General features: G+C 44.3%; 2 protein-coding genes across 2 annotated transcripts in view; both read left to right on the top strand.

Annotated features, from left to right (window-relative positions):
• Positions 1 to 3,972, top strand: part of pts (6-pyruvoyltetrahydropterin synthase) — a 7,236-nt gene extending 3,264 nt beyond the window's left edge. Inside the window, exons 2-6 of the mRNA XM_067430031.1 lie at positions 2,025 to 2,104; positions 2,192 to 2,214; positions 2,615 to 2,671; positions 2,826 to 2,896; positions 3,013 to 3,972. Coding sequence (XP_067286132.1) covers positions 2,025 to 2,104; positions 2,192 to 2,214; positions 2,615 to 2,671; positions 2,826 to 2,896; positions 3,013 to 3,136 — 355 coding nt within the window. The 3' untranslated portion in view covers positions 3,137 to 3,972. The remainder of the gene's footprint in view (positions 1 to 2,024; positions 2,105 to 2,191; positions 2,215 to 2,614; positions 2,672 to 2,825; positions 2,897 to 3,012) is intronic.
• A 1,719-nt stretch (positions 3,973 to 5,691) lies between these two features.
• Positions 5,692 to 17,500, top strand: part of LOC137056136 (putative uncharacterized protein MYH16) — a 79,411-nt gene continuing 67,602 nt past the window's right edge. The window contains exons 1-2 of the mRNA XM_067430121.1: positions 5,692 to 5,832; positions 13,484 to 13,669. Coding sequence (XP_067286222.1) covers positions 5,749 to 5,832; positions 13,484 to 13,669 — 270 coding nt within the window. The 5' untranslated portion in view covers positions 5,692 to 5,748. The remainder of the gene's footprint in view (positions 5,833 to 13,483; positions 13,670 to 17,500) is intronic.

Here is a 17,500-nt window from a genome sequence, read left to right as displayed (position 1 = left end):
ATCATTGAAATGGGTATAAATTTGTTTTTTGTTAAGTTGCCTAATAATTATGCAAAGTAATAGTCACCTGCACACACAGATATCCCCCTAAAATAGCTCAAACTAAAAACTAAAACATCCAAAAATATTCAGCTTTGATATTAATGAGTTTTTTGTGTTCATTGAGAACATGGTTGTTGTTCAATAATAAAATTAATCCTCAAAAATACAACTTGCCTAATAATTCTGTATATATATATATATATATATATATATATATATATATATATATATATATATATATATATATATATATATATATGTATGTATACATATATCGGTTCTATATATCGGTTCTATATATATATATCAGTTCTATATATCGGTTCTATATATATATATATATATATATATATATATATATCAGTTCTATATATCGGTTCTATATATATATATATATATATATATATATATATATATATATATATATATATATATATATATATATATCAGTTCTATATATCGGTTCTATATATATATATATATATATATCAGTTCTATATATCGGTTCTATATATATATATATATATATCAGTTCTATATATCGGTTCTATATATATATCAGTTCTATATATCGGTTCTATATATATATATATATATATATATATATATATATATATATCAGTTCTATATATCGGTTCTATATATATATATCAATTCTATATATCGGTTCTATATATATATATATATCAGTTCTATACATCGGTTCTATATATATATCAGTTCTATATATCGGTTCTATATATATATATATGTATCAGTTCTATATATCAGTTCTATATATATATCAGTTCTATATATCGGTTCTATATATATATGGGGCGGCAGTGGCTCAGTGGTTCATGTAGGTTGTCTACAAACCAGAAGGTTGGTGGTTCAATCTCCGGTTCCACCTGACCAAGTGTCGAAGTGTCCATGAGAAAGACACCTAACCCCAGCTGCTCCCGATGAGCTGGATGGCGCCTTACATGTCTGACATCGCCGTCGGTGTGTGAATGGGTGAATGTGAGGCAAAATGTAAAGCGCTTTGGATAAAAGCGCTATATAAATGCAGTCCATTTACCATATATATATATCAGTTCTATATCAGTTATATATATATATATATATATATATATCGATTTTATATATATATATATATATCGATTTTATATATATATATAAATATATATATATCGATTTTATATATATATAAATATATATCGGTTCTATATATCGGTTATCGGCACATAAGCATGCAAATAATCGGTATCGGTTATTTAAAGAACATCAATATCGGTCGACCACTAATTAATAATCAAAGATTGCCCGTTTGATGCACCACGCATAAATGATATCTCATGTTTAGCCACTCTCTACACACACATGAGTCTCATATTTGAGCTGTAAAGAATGACATTCTCACCTATAAACTGTTAAAACTACATTTCGTGACTCAACTACAGTAGGATTTGTACAGTATCGGTTCTGTATCGGTTGTAATTTGTAGATGTAGAATGTAATTTGAGGAGACCCCAGGAAGAATAGACACTGGTATGTCAGGAGCTTATGGGGATCTTAATAAACAAACAAACAAACAAACAAACAAACAAACAAACAGGTATGGAGGACCATGACAGTTGTGGTCATGCAATGACTACACATTTGATTTGTCTCTTGTGAGATATACACTCAAAAAACTTTTAAGCCGACTGTCTAAATGTGAGATTTATGTATTTGGTTCACATATTGCTCATTTCTGTTGAATCTGACCGCTGTGTCTTCAAAACAAAAAGACTGTATAAAATATTCTGAATGCCCTTTTACATTGTAATTGTAATAATCATCATATAACATGTTATTGTGCTGTATGTTTAGTTATATATCCTATAGTTAAAAACCTTTATTTGACCAAAAAATGTCTTAAGTTATTGTCAAATGCATTTATTTACACAGAATGTATTATGATTATTATTATTATTATTATTCATTTGTATTTATTTCAGCAAATATTTAAGTGATGAGGAGAATAAAGAAGTGTTTGGAAAATGCAATAATCCTAATGGCCACGGTCATAACTATAAAGGTGAGAGCAGTTATATGTGCATGGGGACTATGATCATATTAGAAATTATTATATTTCATGGCTGATTATGATGTTTCTGTTTTCTAGTTGAAGTGACGGTTCGAGGAAAGGTATGACATGATCATGTCAGGTCACAGTAATATCTGTGTGTGTGTGTGTGTGTGTGTGTGTGTGTGTGTGTGTGTGTGTGTGTGTGTGTGTGTGTGTGTGTTTTTGTGACATATGAGGACACAAATGTGTATAATGCCATGGGTATGACACAGGTATTACAGGAGAGGGTGAAATATGAGGACATTACCCATGTCCCCACTTTACAAAAGGCTTATAAATCACACAGGAGGAGTTTTTATGAGAAAAGCACAAATGCAGTAGGTTTAGGGTGTGTGTGTGTGTGTGTGTGTGTGTGTGTGTGTGTGTGTGTGTGTGTGTGTGTGTGTGTGTGTGTGTGTGTGTGTGTGTGTGTGTGTGTGTGTGTGTGTGTGTAAAATAACCCTCTATGTTATTTCATAGATCGACAGTAAGACGGGGATGGTTATGAATCTGACCGACCTGAAGAAATATATTGAGGTATGAAATAAGAAGACTTGTATAAAATGTTAATATAGTTATATAGGATCATTTTCTCCCAAGCGTCTCAGTTTACCTGGATATGAATGTTATGTTTAATAGGCTTTTGAATTCTTTTATATATTGTTCCTCAAATATAAAACAATGTTTTTAGGAGGCCATCATGAAACCTCTGGACCATAAGAACCTGGACCGGGATGTCCCGTACTTCACTGACATTGTCAGGTATGATATCAGTGATGATGATGATTGTCATGGTGATGGTGATGGTGATGATGATGATGGTCATGGTGATGATGTGTGGATTTTTATGTCACATTTCTGATCATTGGTTCATGCAGCACTACAGAAAACCTGTCCGTCTTTATCTGGGACAGCATGGCCAAACTTCTCCCGCCGGACAGCCTGTACGAGGTCAAAATTTACGAAACAGACAAGAATATCGTGGTGTACAGAGGAGAATAGTGTGTGTGTGTGTGTGTGTGTGTGTGTGTGTGTGTGTGTGTGTGTGTGTGTGTGTGTGTGTGTGTGTGTGTGTGTGTGTGTGTGTGTGTGTGTGTGTGTGTTAAATAAGAGTGGCACCTGCTGCCATTCACCATATGAGATTAATGTAAGACTGGATCAGCTGAGAGTGATCCTATTAAACACAGATTACACACACACTCACTAATACACACACACACACACTCACTAATACACACACACACACACACACACACTCACTAATACACACACACACTCACTAATACACACACACACACACACACACACACACACACTCACTCACTCACTAATACACACACACACTCACTCACTCACTAATACACACACACACACACACACTCACTCACTCACTAATACACACACTCCTATACATACACAAACAATCAATCATTTTCCAAAGCCTGTTTAACAAAAGCAGGCTAGGTTGTATTTTTTTATATTTTTTATATTTGTATTAATGAATATTGACATTTTATATACATTTTTAGTTCTTAAATCTGTTTTTGGCATTTTAATTGTGTATGTTTTCTAACACTATAATTGTTTTAATGCATTTGCTGTGAATGTAAACATGGTTTAAGTTCATTTGTACGCCCAGTAGATGGCGCCACACGTGTGTGAGACTGCATAATGAAGTTTATTAATCTGTGTAATGGGAATTATGCTGTAGATGTTCATAAATTGTTGTTCTAGATGTTTGCCTGTGCAATAAACACTAAAGCAGTGATTCATGTCTTAATCTGGGACATCACAACGACTTAAGAATTAATAAACTCAGCGTGATTATAAAGTATTAACCTTGGCAATGATGAAGAGTTTTTGTTCATAACTTTAAACCTTGACACAACGTTCCCTGGGTTTACACCCGTCTGTAAAAGAACAGTTGAGTTATTGATTGAGCTGTGTGTGTGTGTGTGTGTGTGTGTGTGTGTGTGTGTGTGTGTGTGTGTGTGTGTGTGTGTGTGTGTGTGTGTGTGTGTGTGTGAGAGAGAGAGAGAGAGAGTGAGGGTGTGAGTGAGTGAGTGAGTAAGTGTGAGGGTGTAAGTATGATTGTGTGTGAGTGTGCACGAGTGAGCGTGTAGATTGAATGCACGAGTGAGTGTGTGAGAGTGAGTGTGTGAGCGCATGAGTGTGTGTGAGAGTGAGTGCGTGTTAGTAAGGGTCTGAGTGCAGAACAGCAAGAGTGAGAGTACGTGAGTGTGTGTTTGAGAGTGAGTGAGAGTGTGTGTGATTGCACAAGTGTGAGTGTAAGTGTGAGAGTGTGTGTGAGGGTGAGTGGATGTATATGTGAGAGTGAGTGTGAGAGTGTGAATTTGAGAGTCAGTGTGTTAGTGAGCGTGTGTGTCTGAGTGTGAGTGTGTGTGTGAGAGTTAGTGTGATTGAGAGTGAGTGTGTGTGTCTGTGTGTGTGTGTGTGTGAGAGTTAGAGTGTGATTGAGAGTGAGTGTGTGTGTGTGTGTGTGAGAGAGAGAGAGAGAGAGAGAGAGAGAGCGTGCACGAGTGAGTGTGTGAGAGAGAGGGTGAGTGCATGAGTGAGTGTGTGAGCGAGTGTGCACGAGTGAGTGTGTGAGTCAGTGAGTGTGAGAGTGAGCGAGCGCGCGTGTGTGTGAGAGCGAGTGTGAGTGCGCGTGAGGGTGAGTGCGTGAGAGCAAGAGTGTGTGTGTAAGTGTGTGAGTGAGAGTGTGTGTGAGTGAGACTGTGAGAGTGTGTGTGAGTGCACAAGTGTGAGTGCGCGTGAGGGTGAGTGCGTGAGAGCAAGAGTGTGTGTGAGTGAGACTGTGTGAGGGTGAGTGCGTGAGAGCAAGAGTGTGTGTGTAAGTGTGTGAGTGAGAGTGTGTGTGAGTGAGACTGTGAGAGTGTGTGTGAGTGCACAAGTGTGAGTGCGCGTGAGGGTGAGTGCGTGAGAGCAAGAGTGTGTGTGTGAGTGAGACTGTGTGAGTGCACAAGTGTGAGTGCGCGTGAGGGTGAGTGCGTGAGAGCAAGAGTGTGTGTGTAAGTGTGTGAGTGAGAGTGTGTGTGAGTGAGACTGTGTGAGTGAGAGTGTGTGTGAGTGCACAAGTGTGAGTGTAAGTGTGAGTGAGTGTGTGTGAAAAGATGTATGTGTGAGAGTGTAAGTGTGAGTCTGAGAGTCAGTGTGAGAGTGTGTGTGTGTGTGTGAGAGAGAGATTGAGAGTCTGTGTGAGAGTGAGTGTGAGTTTCAGAGGAAATGGTTTAATATACAAACGCAGTTCTGTGTAAGATGGTCAGATATCTTTGCCTTTGTCACACACACACACACACACACACACACACACACACACACACACACACACACACACACACACACACAGAGAGACAGAGAGAACAAGCAGAGGATGTGCTGTCATTCATCACACTGGGAGAGGCTGAACTCTTGACCTGCTTAAGTGTGTGTGTGTGTGTGTGTGTGTGGGGGGGGGGGGGGGGGAGTCTGGGTGTTTTCTTTTTGTGCTGTAGTTCCTCCCCCTGTTCAGCGTGCGTGTGTGTGTTCAGCGCGGATCAGACTCAGGTAACAGACGCCTCACTCAGGATGGGGAGTGTGTGCTTGTACTGAGGATGGAGAAGAAAGTGTGTGTGATCCAGACTGACTTCCACCAGTGCCGTCCCATCATCGCCATCCACAGCAAGCCGCTGGCACACGTAAGACGCTGTATTTTCTGCTTTTTGTGAGGCACGCACACACACACACACACACACACACACACACGCCGGTGAACAGTCACGCGTGTTCCTCAGGAATGTAAACAGTTCAGTCCCGATCAGAGGGAGCTCAGACTAATGCTGAGTTAAGATTGAAGATTAACATGTTTAAAATTATACATGCACACGTAATATAACATTATTATAAAGTATTTAACTACATTATTATGTGATTCAAATGCTTTAGTAATTATCTAGTGTATTATTGACTGTCAGAGTTGAGATGGTTTTGGATTGGCTAATGAGGTTATTGCAACATGGATGATGTCATAATATCTGCATGTCTAGTAAATCACGCATGAAACATCTGCTCTCAGCGCAACACGACTTTATAATCTGCATTTAGAAGTGTATTTGAACAAACACATATGCATTTTGCAACATGTACCACTTTTTTTGACCTGGACTGAATGCAGATCTTCTCTCGTCTCCGATTCTTGATGGAAATCTGCCTAATAATGGAAGAGAGAGAGAAGTGTGAACTCAAATAACACACATTTATCCATGTGCAAAACGGATGACACCAATCATAATCTCGGGATAATATGATTAGGGCCACGGGGGATTATGTGCTGTGGAAAATGAATCATAGAGAGGAAGAGGAGAGAGATGAAGGAGACGGACACTGGACAAGTATAATCACAGTAGCACTATAGATGAGTACAGTAAATACTGTAGTGCATGCGGTACCACCTCTGTATTTAAACCAGTTTTTATAAAAGGGAAAAACGTAGAGCAGGTGTCAAATTTTAAATACTTGGGTACAATTATTGATGAGAAACTTAATTTTGAAAGTTACGTAGTTTATATTCATAAAAAGCCGTGACAACACTAGCCTGGCTCCGCCCTCCTACGCACTTCCGCTCAATGTTAATTTTCCTTCGGTACTCCGTCTGGGGCCGCGTTCCACTCCACTTTAAGACACGCACTTGCAAACTTCCCTAAGCACTTCCCCTCGGGGGAATCCTCACCGCCATTTTGAAGTGCGTTCCTCTTCATGAAGTGGACAAGCGAAGTTTATATGGACAGACCCTTGTTCCCTCGATTTTGACCGAGTGAGCGAGTCTACTTCATATGTTCACTTCAGGCAGATTCATATACCACAATGCAACACGATTGAGACGTCACCGCATATCGCATTTAATTTACCCCACCACAAACAACTCTATGATATTTTAAAAAAACATAGTGTGCCGAGACCAAGACCAGCGTTTGCCGAGACCAAGACCAGCGTGTGCCGAGACCAAGACCAGCGTTTGCCGAGACCAAGACCAGCGTGTGCCGAGACCAAGACCAGCGTGTGCCGAGACCAAGACCAGCGTTTGCCGAGACCAAGACCAGCGTTTGCCGAGACCAAGACCAGCGTGTGCCGAGACCAAGACCAGCGTGTGCCGAGACCAAGACCAGAGTGTGCCGAGACCAAGACCAGAGTGTGCCACGGCGGGAGAGGGCCAAGACCAAGACCAGAGAGGGCCAAGACCAAGACCAGAGTGTGCCAAGACCAAGACCAGAGAGGGCCGAGACCAAGACCAGAGAGGGCCAAGATCAAGACCAGCGTGTGCCGAGACCAAGACCAGAGAGGGCCAAGACCAAGACCAGAGAGGACCAAGATCAAGACCAGAGAGGGCCAAGACCAAGACCAGAGAGGGCCAAGATCAAGACCAGAGAGGGCCAAGATCAAGACCAGAGAGGGCCAAGACCAAGACCAGAGAGGGCCAAGACCAGAGAGGGCCAAGATCAAGACCAGAGAGGGCCAAGATCAAGACCAGAGAGGGCCAAGATCAAGACCAGAGAGGGCCAAGACCAAGACCAGAGAGGGCCAAGATCAAGACCAGAGAGGGCCAAGATCAAGACCAGAGAGGGCCAAGATCAAGACCAGAGAGGGCCAAGACCAAGACCAGAGAGGGCCAAGACCAAGACCAGCGTGTGCCGAGACCAAGACCAGAGTGTGCCAAGACCAGAGAGGGCCGAGACCAAGACCAGAGAGGGCCAAGACCAAGACCAGCGTGTGCCGAGACCAAGACCAGCGTGTGCCGAGACCAAGACCAGAGAGGGCCAAGACCAAGACCAGCGTGTGCCGAGACCAAGACCGGAGAGGGCCAAGACCAAGACCAAAGAGGGTCAAGACCAAGACCAGCGCGTGCTGAGACCAAGACCAGAGAGGGCCAAGACCAAGACCAGCGTGTGCCGAGACCAAGACCGGAGAGGGCCAAGACCAAGACCAAAGAGGGTCAAGACCAAGACCAGCGCGTGCCGAGACCAAGAACGGAGAGGGCCAAGACCAAGACCAGAGAGGGCCAAGACCAAGACCAGAGTGTGCCGAGACCAAGACCAGAGTGTGCCAAGACCAGAGAGGGCCAAGACCAAGACCAGCGTGTGCCGAGACCAAGACCGGAGAGGGCCAAGACCAAGACCAGAGAGGGCCAAGACCAAGACCAGCGCGTGCCGAGACCAAGACCGGAGAGGGCCAAGACCAAGACCAGAGTGTGCCGAGACCAAGACCAGAGTGTGCCGAGACCAAGACCAGAGAGGGCCAAGACCAAGACCAGAGTGTGCCGAGACCAAGACCAGAGTGTGCTAAGGCGAGAGAGGGCCAAGACCAAGACCAGAGAGGGCCAAGACCAAGACCAGAGTGTGCCGAGACCAAGACCAGAGTGTGCCAAGGCAGGAGAGGGCCAAGACCAAGACCAGAGAGGGCCAAGACCAAGACCAGCGCGTGCCGAGACCAAGACCGGAGAGGGCCGAGACCAAGACCAGAGTGTGTCGAGACCAAAACCTGAGTGTGCCAAGGCGGGAGAGGGCCAAGACCAAGACCAGAGAGGGCCAAGACCAAGACCAGCGCGTGCCGAGACCAAGACCGGAGAGGGCCAAGATCAAGACCAAGACCAGAGTGTGCCGAGACCAAGACCAGCGCGTGCCGAGACCAAAACCTGAGTGTGCCAAGGCGGGAGAGGGCCAAGACCAAGACCAGAGAGGGCCAAGACCAAGACCAGAGTATGCCGAGACCAAGACCGGAGAGGGCCAAGACCAAGACCAGAGTGTGCGGAGACCAAGACCGGAGTGTGCCAAGGCGGGAGAGGGCCAAGACCAAGACCAGCGCGTGCCGAGACCAAGACCGGAGAGGGCCGAGACCAAGACCAGTGCGTGCCGAGACCAAGACCAGAGAGGGCTGAGACCAAGACCAGAGAGGGCCGAGACCAAGACCAGCGCGTGCCGAGAGCAAGACCAGCGCGTGCCGAGACCAAGACCGGAGAGGGCCAAGACCAAGACCAGCGTGTGCCGAGACCAATACCAGCGTGTGCCGAGACCAAGACCAGAGAGGGCCAAGACCAGAGAGGGCCAAGACCAAGACCAGAGAGGACCAAGACCAGCGTGTGCCGAGACCAAGACCAGCGCGGGCCGAGACCAAGACTGGAGAGGACTAAGACCAAGACCAGAGAGGGCCAAGATCAAGACCAGAGAGGGCCAAGACCAAGACCAGAGAGGGCCAAGACCAAGACCAGAGAGGGCCAAGACCAAGACCAGAGAGGGCCAAGACCAAGACCAGCGTGTGCCGAGACCAAGACCAGAGTGTGCCAAGACCAAGACCAGAGATGGCCGAGACCAAGACCAGAGAGGGGCAAAGACCAAGACCAGCGTGTGCCGAGACCAAGACCAGCGTGTGCCGAGACCAAGACCAGAGAGGGCCAAGACCAAGACCAGCGTGTGCCGAGACCAAGACCGGAGAGGGCCAAGACCAAGACCAGAGAGGGCCAAGACCAAGACCAGCGCGTGCCGAGACCAAGACCGGAGAGGGCCAAGACCAAGACCAGCGTGTGTCCCGAGACCAAGACCGGAGAGGGCCAAGACCAAGACCAGAGAGGGCCAAGACCAAGACCAGCGCGTGCCGAGACTAAGACCAGCGCGTGCCGAGACCAAGACCAGAAAGGGGCCAAGACCAAGACCAGAGTGTGCCGAGACCAAGACCAGAGTGTGCCAAGGCAGGAGAGGGCCAAGACCAAGACCAGAGAGGGCCAAGACCAAGACCAGCGTGTGCCTAGACCAAGACCGGAGAGGGCCAAGACCAAGACCAGAGAGGGCCAAGACCAAGACCAGCGTGTGCCTAGACCAAGACCGGAGAGGGCCAAGACCAAGACCAGAGAGGGCCAAGACCAAGACCAGCGCGTGCCGAGACCAAGACCGGAGAGGGCCAAGACCAAGACCAGAGTGTGCCGAGACCAAGACCTGAGTGTGCCAAGGCGGGAGAGGGCCAAGACCAAGACCAGAGAGGGCCAAGACCAAGACCAGAGTGTGCCGAGACCAAGACCAGAGTGTGTCAAGGCAGGAGAGGGCCAAGACCAAGACCAGAGAGGGCCAAGACCAAGACCAGCGCGTGCCGAGACTAAGACCAGCGCGTGCCGAGACCAAGACCGGAGAGGGCCGAGACCAAGACCAGAGTGTGCCGAGACCAAAACCTGAGTGTGCCAAGGCGGGAGAGGGCCAAGACCAAGACCAGAGAGGGCCAAGACCATGACCAGCGCGTGCCGAGACCAAGACCAGAGTATGCCGAGACCAAGACCGGAGAGGGCCAAGACCAAGACCAGAGTGTGCGGAGACCAAGACCGGAGTGTGCCAAGGCGGGAGAGGGCCAAGACCAAGACCAGCGCGTGCCGAGACCAAGACCGGAGAGGGCCGAGACCAAGACCAGAGAGGGCCGAGACCAAGACCAGCGCGTGCCGAGAGCAAGACCAGCGCGTGCCGAGACCAAGACCGGAGAGGGCCAAGACCAAGACCAGCGTGTGCCGAGACCAAGACCAGAGAGGGCCGAGACCAAGACCGGAGAGGGCCAAGACCAAGACCAGCGCGTGCCGAGACCAAGACCAGAGAGGGCCGAGACCAAGACCAGAGAGGGCCGAGACCAAGACCAGCACGTGCCGAGAGCAAGACCAGCGCGTGCCGAGACCAAGACCGGAGAGGGCCAAGACCAAGACCAGCGTGTGCCGAGACCAATACCAGCGTGTGCCGAGACCAAGACCAGAGAGGGCCAAGACCAGAGAGGGCCAAGACCAGAGAGGGCCAAGACCAGAGAGGGCCAAGACCAGAGAGGACCAAGACCAGCGTGTGCCGAGACCAAGACCAGCGCGGGCCGAGACCAAGACTGGAGAGGACTAAGACCAAGACCAGAGTGTGCCGAGACCAAGACCGGAGTGTGCCAAGACCAAGACCAGAGTGTGCCGAGACCAAGACCGGAGTGTGCCAAGGCGGGAGAGGGCCAAGATCAAGACCAGAGAGGGCCAAGACCAAGACCAGAGAGGGGAGAGACCAAGACCAGCGTGTGCCGAGACCAAGACCAGCGCGGGCCGAGACCAAGACCAGCGTGAGCCGAGACCAAGACCAGTGCGGGCCGAGACCAAGACCGGAGAGGGCCGAGACCAAGACCAGAGTGTGTGTGTGTGTGTGTGTGTGTGTGTGTGTGTGTGTGTGTGTGTGTGTGTGTGTGTGTGTGTGTGTGTGTGTGATGGGTAGGTTTAGGGGCAGTGTAGGGGGGTAGAAAATACGGCTTGTACAGTAAAAAAACGCATTTCACAAAAACAAATGTGTGTGTGTGTGTGTGTGTGTGTGTCACCTCGGTAGAGCTTGAATGCAGTGTAGGGGAACAAATTTATTTGGAAAACTGCTGCTCATGATCTGGGTCTTGAACAATTGAGTGTGAAGGCAGGAATGTGCTCAGACTTCAGCCAGAGGAACTGTGTTTAACTCAGTATTTAATGCAAAATGGAGATGATTGAAAGTACTTCATCTTACAAATAATGCAATTAGTGTGTTGTGACAGTCTATGTCCTCCTCTCAGGTCTTAACATGTAAACTTCCCGACACAAACGCTCTCATTCCCGAGACCCGCAGGCTTTCTCTGTGTCGGACTGAAGAGCATTCACACAAATAATTGTTCTGACTATGAAGACTCGCTGGAAAGGTTGCTGTTAGGTCACAGATTATAGCTGAAGTTTGAAGTGCACTTTGATGATCTAAATGGGCATTTTCCTCTTTAATAACATGTCCACAAATCATACATCAGATTGTTTTCAGAGATAAGACTGGGATTGTTTTTCTTAATTTTCCACAGACATTTTGGCTCGAGCGTCAGCAGAAATTCCTCCTTTATTCTTAAAGCTTTTGAGTATGTTTTGGAAAACTACTTCACATCTGGTTTTCCTTCCAAGAAACTAGAAATCTTCCAGAATTGCTTGTTGAATCTTGCACATTTGAGATGAGAAGAGTGATTGACATCACTGTAAAAGCTCTCATGATGGAGGCAGAAGCTAATGTTGATGCAAAAACATCCGCTCGTGCAACTCAACAGAATAAATCAAATCGTTTTAATCAAATATTCTCTAGATTTACAATACAAGCTGTGAGCTGAAGTTTGCCTTTCTGTCTTATTTTACAACACGGAGTGAGTTATTTTCTCTGAATGTGCAAGACTTTGTAATATCAGACAGTAATGAGCTATTTTTGTTCAGCTACAACAAGTGGAACATTCAATTTACAAATGTTGGATAAAGTTGATTTTTTTCACTTGTATTACCAAAAAAAGCCAGACCAGACACACATGTGATTGAACCAGATGATTTTAACGCAATAATTAAATGTTTAAGCAAAAAAAAAAAAATACCTTTCATAATCAACTGAATCGTTCAGAAACAGGAAAGAAAGGCATCATGTCACATGCACATTCATTATCTAAAATATGAGTTATTTAATATTTAGCTCTTGTTTATTCATCTGCTGTGTAAACCTGGGGTTTGCAAACTGAGTGACGGGGGTCCATAAAGACATGGATGAGGAGTTTTGTGTGGAGGAACTGGACTGGCCTGCACAGAGTCCTGAGCTCAACCCGATAGAACAGCTTTGGGATGAATTAGAGCGGAGACTGAGAGCCAGGCCTTCTCGTCCAACATCAGTGCCTGACCTCACAAATGAGCTTCTAGAAGAATGGGCAAAAATCCCCATAAACACACTCCTAAACCTTGAGGAAAGCCTTCCCAGAAGAGCTGGAGCTGTTAGAGAGGGTGGGCCGACTCCAGATTAAACCCCACGGGTTAACAATGGGGAGCTCAGGTGTGTGTAGAGGCGGCGCAACACTTTTGGAAATATAGTGTATACAGTGAGATTCTGCCCTCATCATTCAACTCACATAGTTATCTTTAGTTTACAACATCTATCAAAATATTTATGCTAAAACCTTTGCTTATAGATTTGTATATAATGTGTACCATGACCTGGTAGACAGACTCTGTCACCTGTAGTTTATAACGGCTGTCATCAATGCCATGCCATATGAATTTTCACACGATTACTTTAACAGGCGGCCTCTCTACTGCCTAATGCAGTCCTATTCATGTTTTTTCCTCTTGACTTTTTTATCCTAATGTCAGTGCATTGGAGCAGTTTGTGTGTGATTTTGTGTGTGTGTGTGTGTGTGTGTGTGTGTGTGTGTGTGTGTGCATGCGTGCGTGTGCGTGTGTTTGATCCAGAGAGTTGTAGTGGAACAGTATCAGGGGCAGGAGGGGCTCTATCGTGACTGAAGAAACTTTTTTTCTCCTCCGCTCAGGTCCATCCACTGCAGCCCAGATCTCAGGCAGCGATGAGGGACCGAGACGAGCTGAAGAAAGCCCAGGAGCAATCCGACCGGCTTCTGGCCCGCATCCGGCAGCTGGAGGACCAAAACTCGGAGCTCAGCAAACAAAACTCGGAGCTCAGTAAGGAGAAGCAGGAGGTGCTGCTGCGGATGCATGCCGTAAGTCTGTCTGCTGATCACTTCATGAGGCGCAGGAATCACCACACAAGAGCAGCTCTAGAGAAAAGCTTCTGTTTTCGCATTTTATACGTTAATGCACATGATTCTCAAATTATATAATGCATCAAATACACTGAAAAAAATGCTTTTCTTACTTAGTATTTTTGTCTTGTTTCTAGTCAAAATATCTACAAATTCTTACATTAAGAAACATTTACTAGACAAGCAAAAATTATTGTCTTGTTTCGGGCAAAAAATAACTCAAAATGAAGAGAGTTTTTGCTTAAAATAAGATAAATAATCTGCCAATGGGGTGAGAAAAATAATCTTGATTTCTGTTTGAATTAAGATTATTTTTCTCACCCCATTGGCAGATTATTTATCTTATTTTAAGCAAAAACTCTCTTCATTTTGAGTTATTTTTCCCAAAACAAGACAATTACTTTTATTTGTCTAGTAAATACTAATTTTTAGACATTTAGACTAAAAACAAGACAAAAATACTAAGTTAGAAAAGCATATTTTGCAGTGTATTATAAATGAAATACAAAATGTTCAGTTTATTGTCCGACCATTTTAGAGACGTTTGCATTTTTCTGCTTTAATGCACATGATCTGATTAGTGACCTTGAAATGCATGATCTGAAATATTTGCATTTCCCTCATAATGTTCAAATGTTCAAACCGCTTTTACAGTTTTCTCTCAGACTGCTGTTTCATATTAAGGTAGTTATTTATTACTCTGCTGGTGGACAGTTTACACTGCCTAATAATATGCCTTTGATAGACTGAGTTATTCAGCGAATGTGCATGAATCTTCCATCTGTGAAGTGATATGGGCTGTTTTTATTTGTTGCCTGAGCTCTGGCTCTTCAGATTTGCTGTGATGGTGGGATGGATTGTGTGTTTTACAGCCCACCCACTTTTACACGAGTACGGCACTATTAGCTGAACTAAAGATCGGTGAAGTATGTCTGGGGTCTGGGATTGTGGTGATATTGCCAGAAATGCCACGCTGCAGCTCGGCCAAGATTGAGGAAGACTTGAGCTGGTAAATGCATTAGCAGATGCTTCTGTCCAAGGCTCAGCTCTCTCATATGCTTCTCTTTGTTTCAGTAAGTCATTGTGTTGCAGCTCAGATGGAGTGAACAAGTGTGTTTATAAAGGTTTTTATGCAGTGGCCGTGAAAGTTTGTGGCCATATCTTTAATTTTCAATTAGAGCTGCATGATTAATCGATAAAAGGTAGCGATCTTGATTCAGACACCTATATGATCTTATTCCTGAATGACAGCGATTGACAGAAATGATGGACTTAAGATTTGTTCAAAAACACTGATTCATCCGGTACTGAAACAAGTGACGCTTTATGAGTGAGTCATTGAATCATTCACTCAAGAGATTCGTTCAAAAACACTGATTCATCCAGTAATGAAACAAGTGAAGTCTTTATGAGTGAGTCATTGAATCATTCACTCGAGATTCGTTCAAAAACACTGATTCATCCGGTGCTGAAACAAGTGACGCTTTATGAGTGAGTCATTGAATCATTCACTCAAGAGATTTGTTCAAAAACACTGATTCATCCAGTAATGAAACAAGTGAAATCTTTATGAGTGACTCATTGACTCATTCACTCGAGATTCGTTCAAAAACACTGATTCATCCGGTACTGAAACAAGTGACACTTTATGAGTGAGTCATTGAATCATTCACTCAAGAGATTTGTTCAAAAACACTGATTCATCCAGTAATGAAACAAGTGAAGTCTTTATGAGTGACTCATTGAATCATTGACGCACCACATGACATTTTGCAACCTAATCTTACCTTGTCAAACAAAGGTAATAATAATAATAATCAGGTATTTTAGGAGACATATTGATAAATGGCCTAAGTGGAGCTAAACGGATTGCATACCTTAGCACGCTGTCACAGGCTGGAGAATCCTTTATTTGTTTGTTCATTGCAATTTGGGATCAGATTTGGACATGTATGGGGCAGGGCTCACAAAGCCCAACGTCCCTGGGGAGTGTTTTCCAGACAGGCTACCAAATGTAAGATATTTGATATTTGAAGGGCACGCTCTGTGTGTGTGTGTGTGTGTGTGTGTGTGGTTCGCACTTATGGATGGCGGATGATCAATAAATCATTGTGTTTCTCTGATAAAGACGTTTAGCGAGCCCTGTGAGAGAATCATTCCGGTGCCGCTTTCAAAACAATCCCTCATGTGAACTCACAGGAGAGCTGAAGCTCATTAAATATGCAAATCTTATCCAATCCTAGCCGTGGGCGTTTACTTCCAAGTCTCCAGTGACACGCCCATCAGACCCCAGCGTTCAGGAGAGAGCCTCAAAACCAGTGTAGAAAATAGCCCATTACTGATTAGTTATGATGTTTTTGAATGTAAAAACCACACCAACGCCATTAGTTGACCTCAGAAAACAGTATAACATTTTTTAAAAGCCAGTTCATGACATCTTTAATATCAGGTGTTTATGATTCACACATTTGACCCAGTGTAAGCTTATTCTGGCTGATCTCGTATATTTCCAGTCTTCTTGGAAAATGGACTCTTTCCGTGGTCCTTCCTGATTCCATTCCTGTCTCTGTGCTGTAATTACACCAGATCCAGATTCACAGAGCCATAACTCATCCGTCCCCTGCTGTCAGCTCACAACCGCTGATTGCTGGGTAAGATACAGTACATTAATTGGGTCTCATAAGAGAGTACATTATTCTAAAGCCACACATTTTTAACATCATATTTAAGGCACTCGTTTGAGCACAGATCTTTTTGCTTTACTCAAGAGTTTAAGCACAGTTAGAAAAGCTCTTCTCTTCCACTTTGTGAAGGACAGAAGACTGGAATCTATTAATATCACCAATAACTTCCAAATGACCAAATCAAATGCAGGCTTAAACATCCGTTTCAACATTTCCTAACAGCTTATGACTGTCTCCCTCATTTTAGGGCTCAAGCTCTTTATTTTTGTTCAAGGTTTTGGGGGCTTTTTGGGGCCTAAACATGCTCAAAAACTCCTGGAGATTTGCACTCAGGTCAGAATCTGCAGCCATTAGAGCCGGACCAAAGCTGGTAAACGAGCCTTTGTACGGAATCTGAAATCATGAATACATACTAGCACATGCATGTATAAATCTCTGTACACACTGCAAAAAATGCTTTTCTTACTTAGTATTTTTGTCCTGTTTCTAGTCAAAATATCAAACAATTCTCAAAACAAGAATTATTTACTAGACAAGCTAAAGTAATTGTCTTGTTTTGGGGAAAAATAACTCAAAATGAAGAGAGTTTTTGCTTAAAATAAGATAACTAATCTGCCAATGGGGTGAGAAAAACAATCTTGTTTTCTGTTTGAATTAAGATTATTTTTCTCACCCCATTGGCAGATTATTGATCTTATTTTAAGCAAAAACTCTCTTTATTTTGAGTTATTTTTTCACAAAACAAGAGAACAATTTGTACTTGTCTAGTAAATGTTTCTGAATGTAAGAATTTTTAGATATTTTGACTAGAAACAAGACAAAAATACAAAGTAAGAAAAGTCTTTTTTACAGTAAAGATATAAAGCTTACCGGGCCGAACGACTTCCTTATGTACGTCTTTAGCTCTGCCCAACCGAAAGTTGGCTAAAAAAACGCATGCTCTAGAATTTGATATACTCCTCCAACAGAAGTCATCCGATCGCCACCGATCTCGGTCAGCATGAAGTCAAGACATTGAGGATGCTCCGTTACGAGTGGATTTTTGATATCTCGAATGGTTTGGCCATGGCGAGGAAATTATTAATGGGGAAAAACCAGAAGTGTG

This window comes from Pseudorasbora parva, chromosome 21, assembly GCF_024679245.1.
Source record: "Pseudorasbora parva isolate DD20220531a chromosome 21, ASM2467924v1, whole genome shotgun sequence".
Lineage (NCBI taxonomy): Eukaryota > Metazoa > Chordata > Actinopteri > Cypriniformes > Gobionidae > Pseudorasbora > Pseudorasbora parva.
The sequence above is the reverse complement of the archived record's forward strand: the minus strand, read 5'-3'. Positions and strand labels throughout refer to the sequence as shown.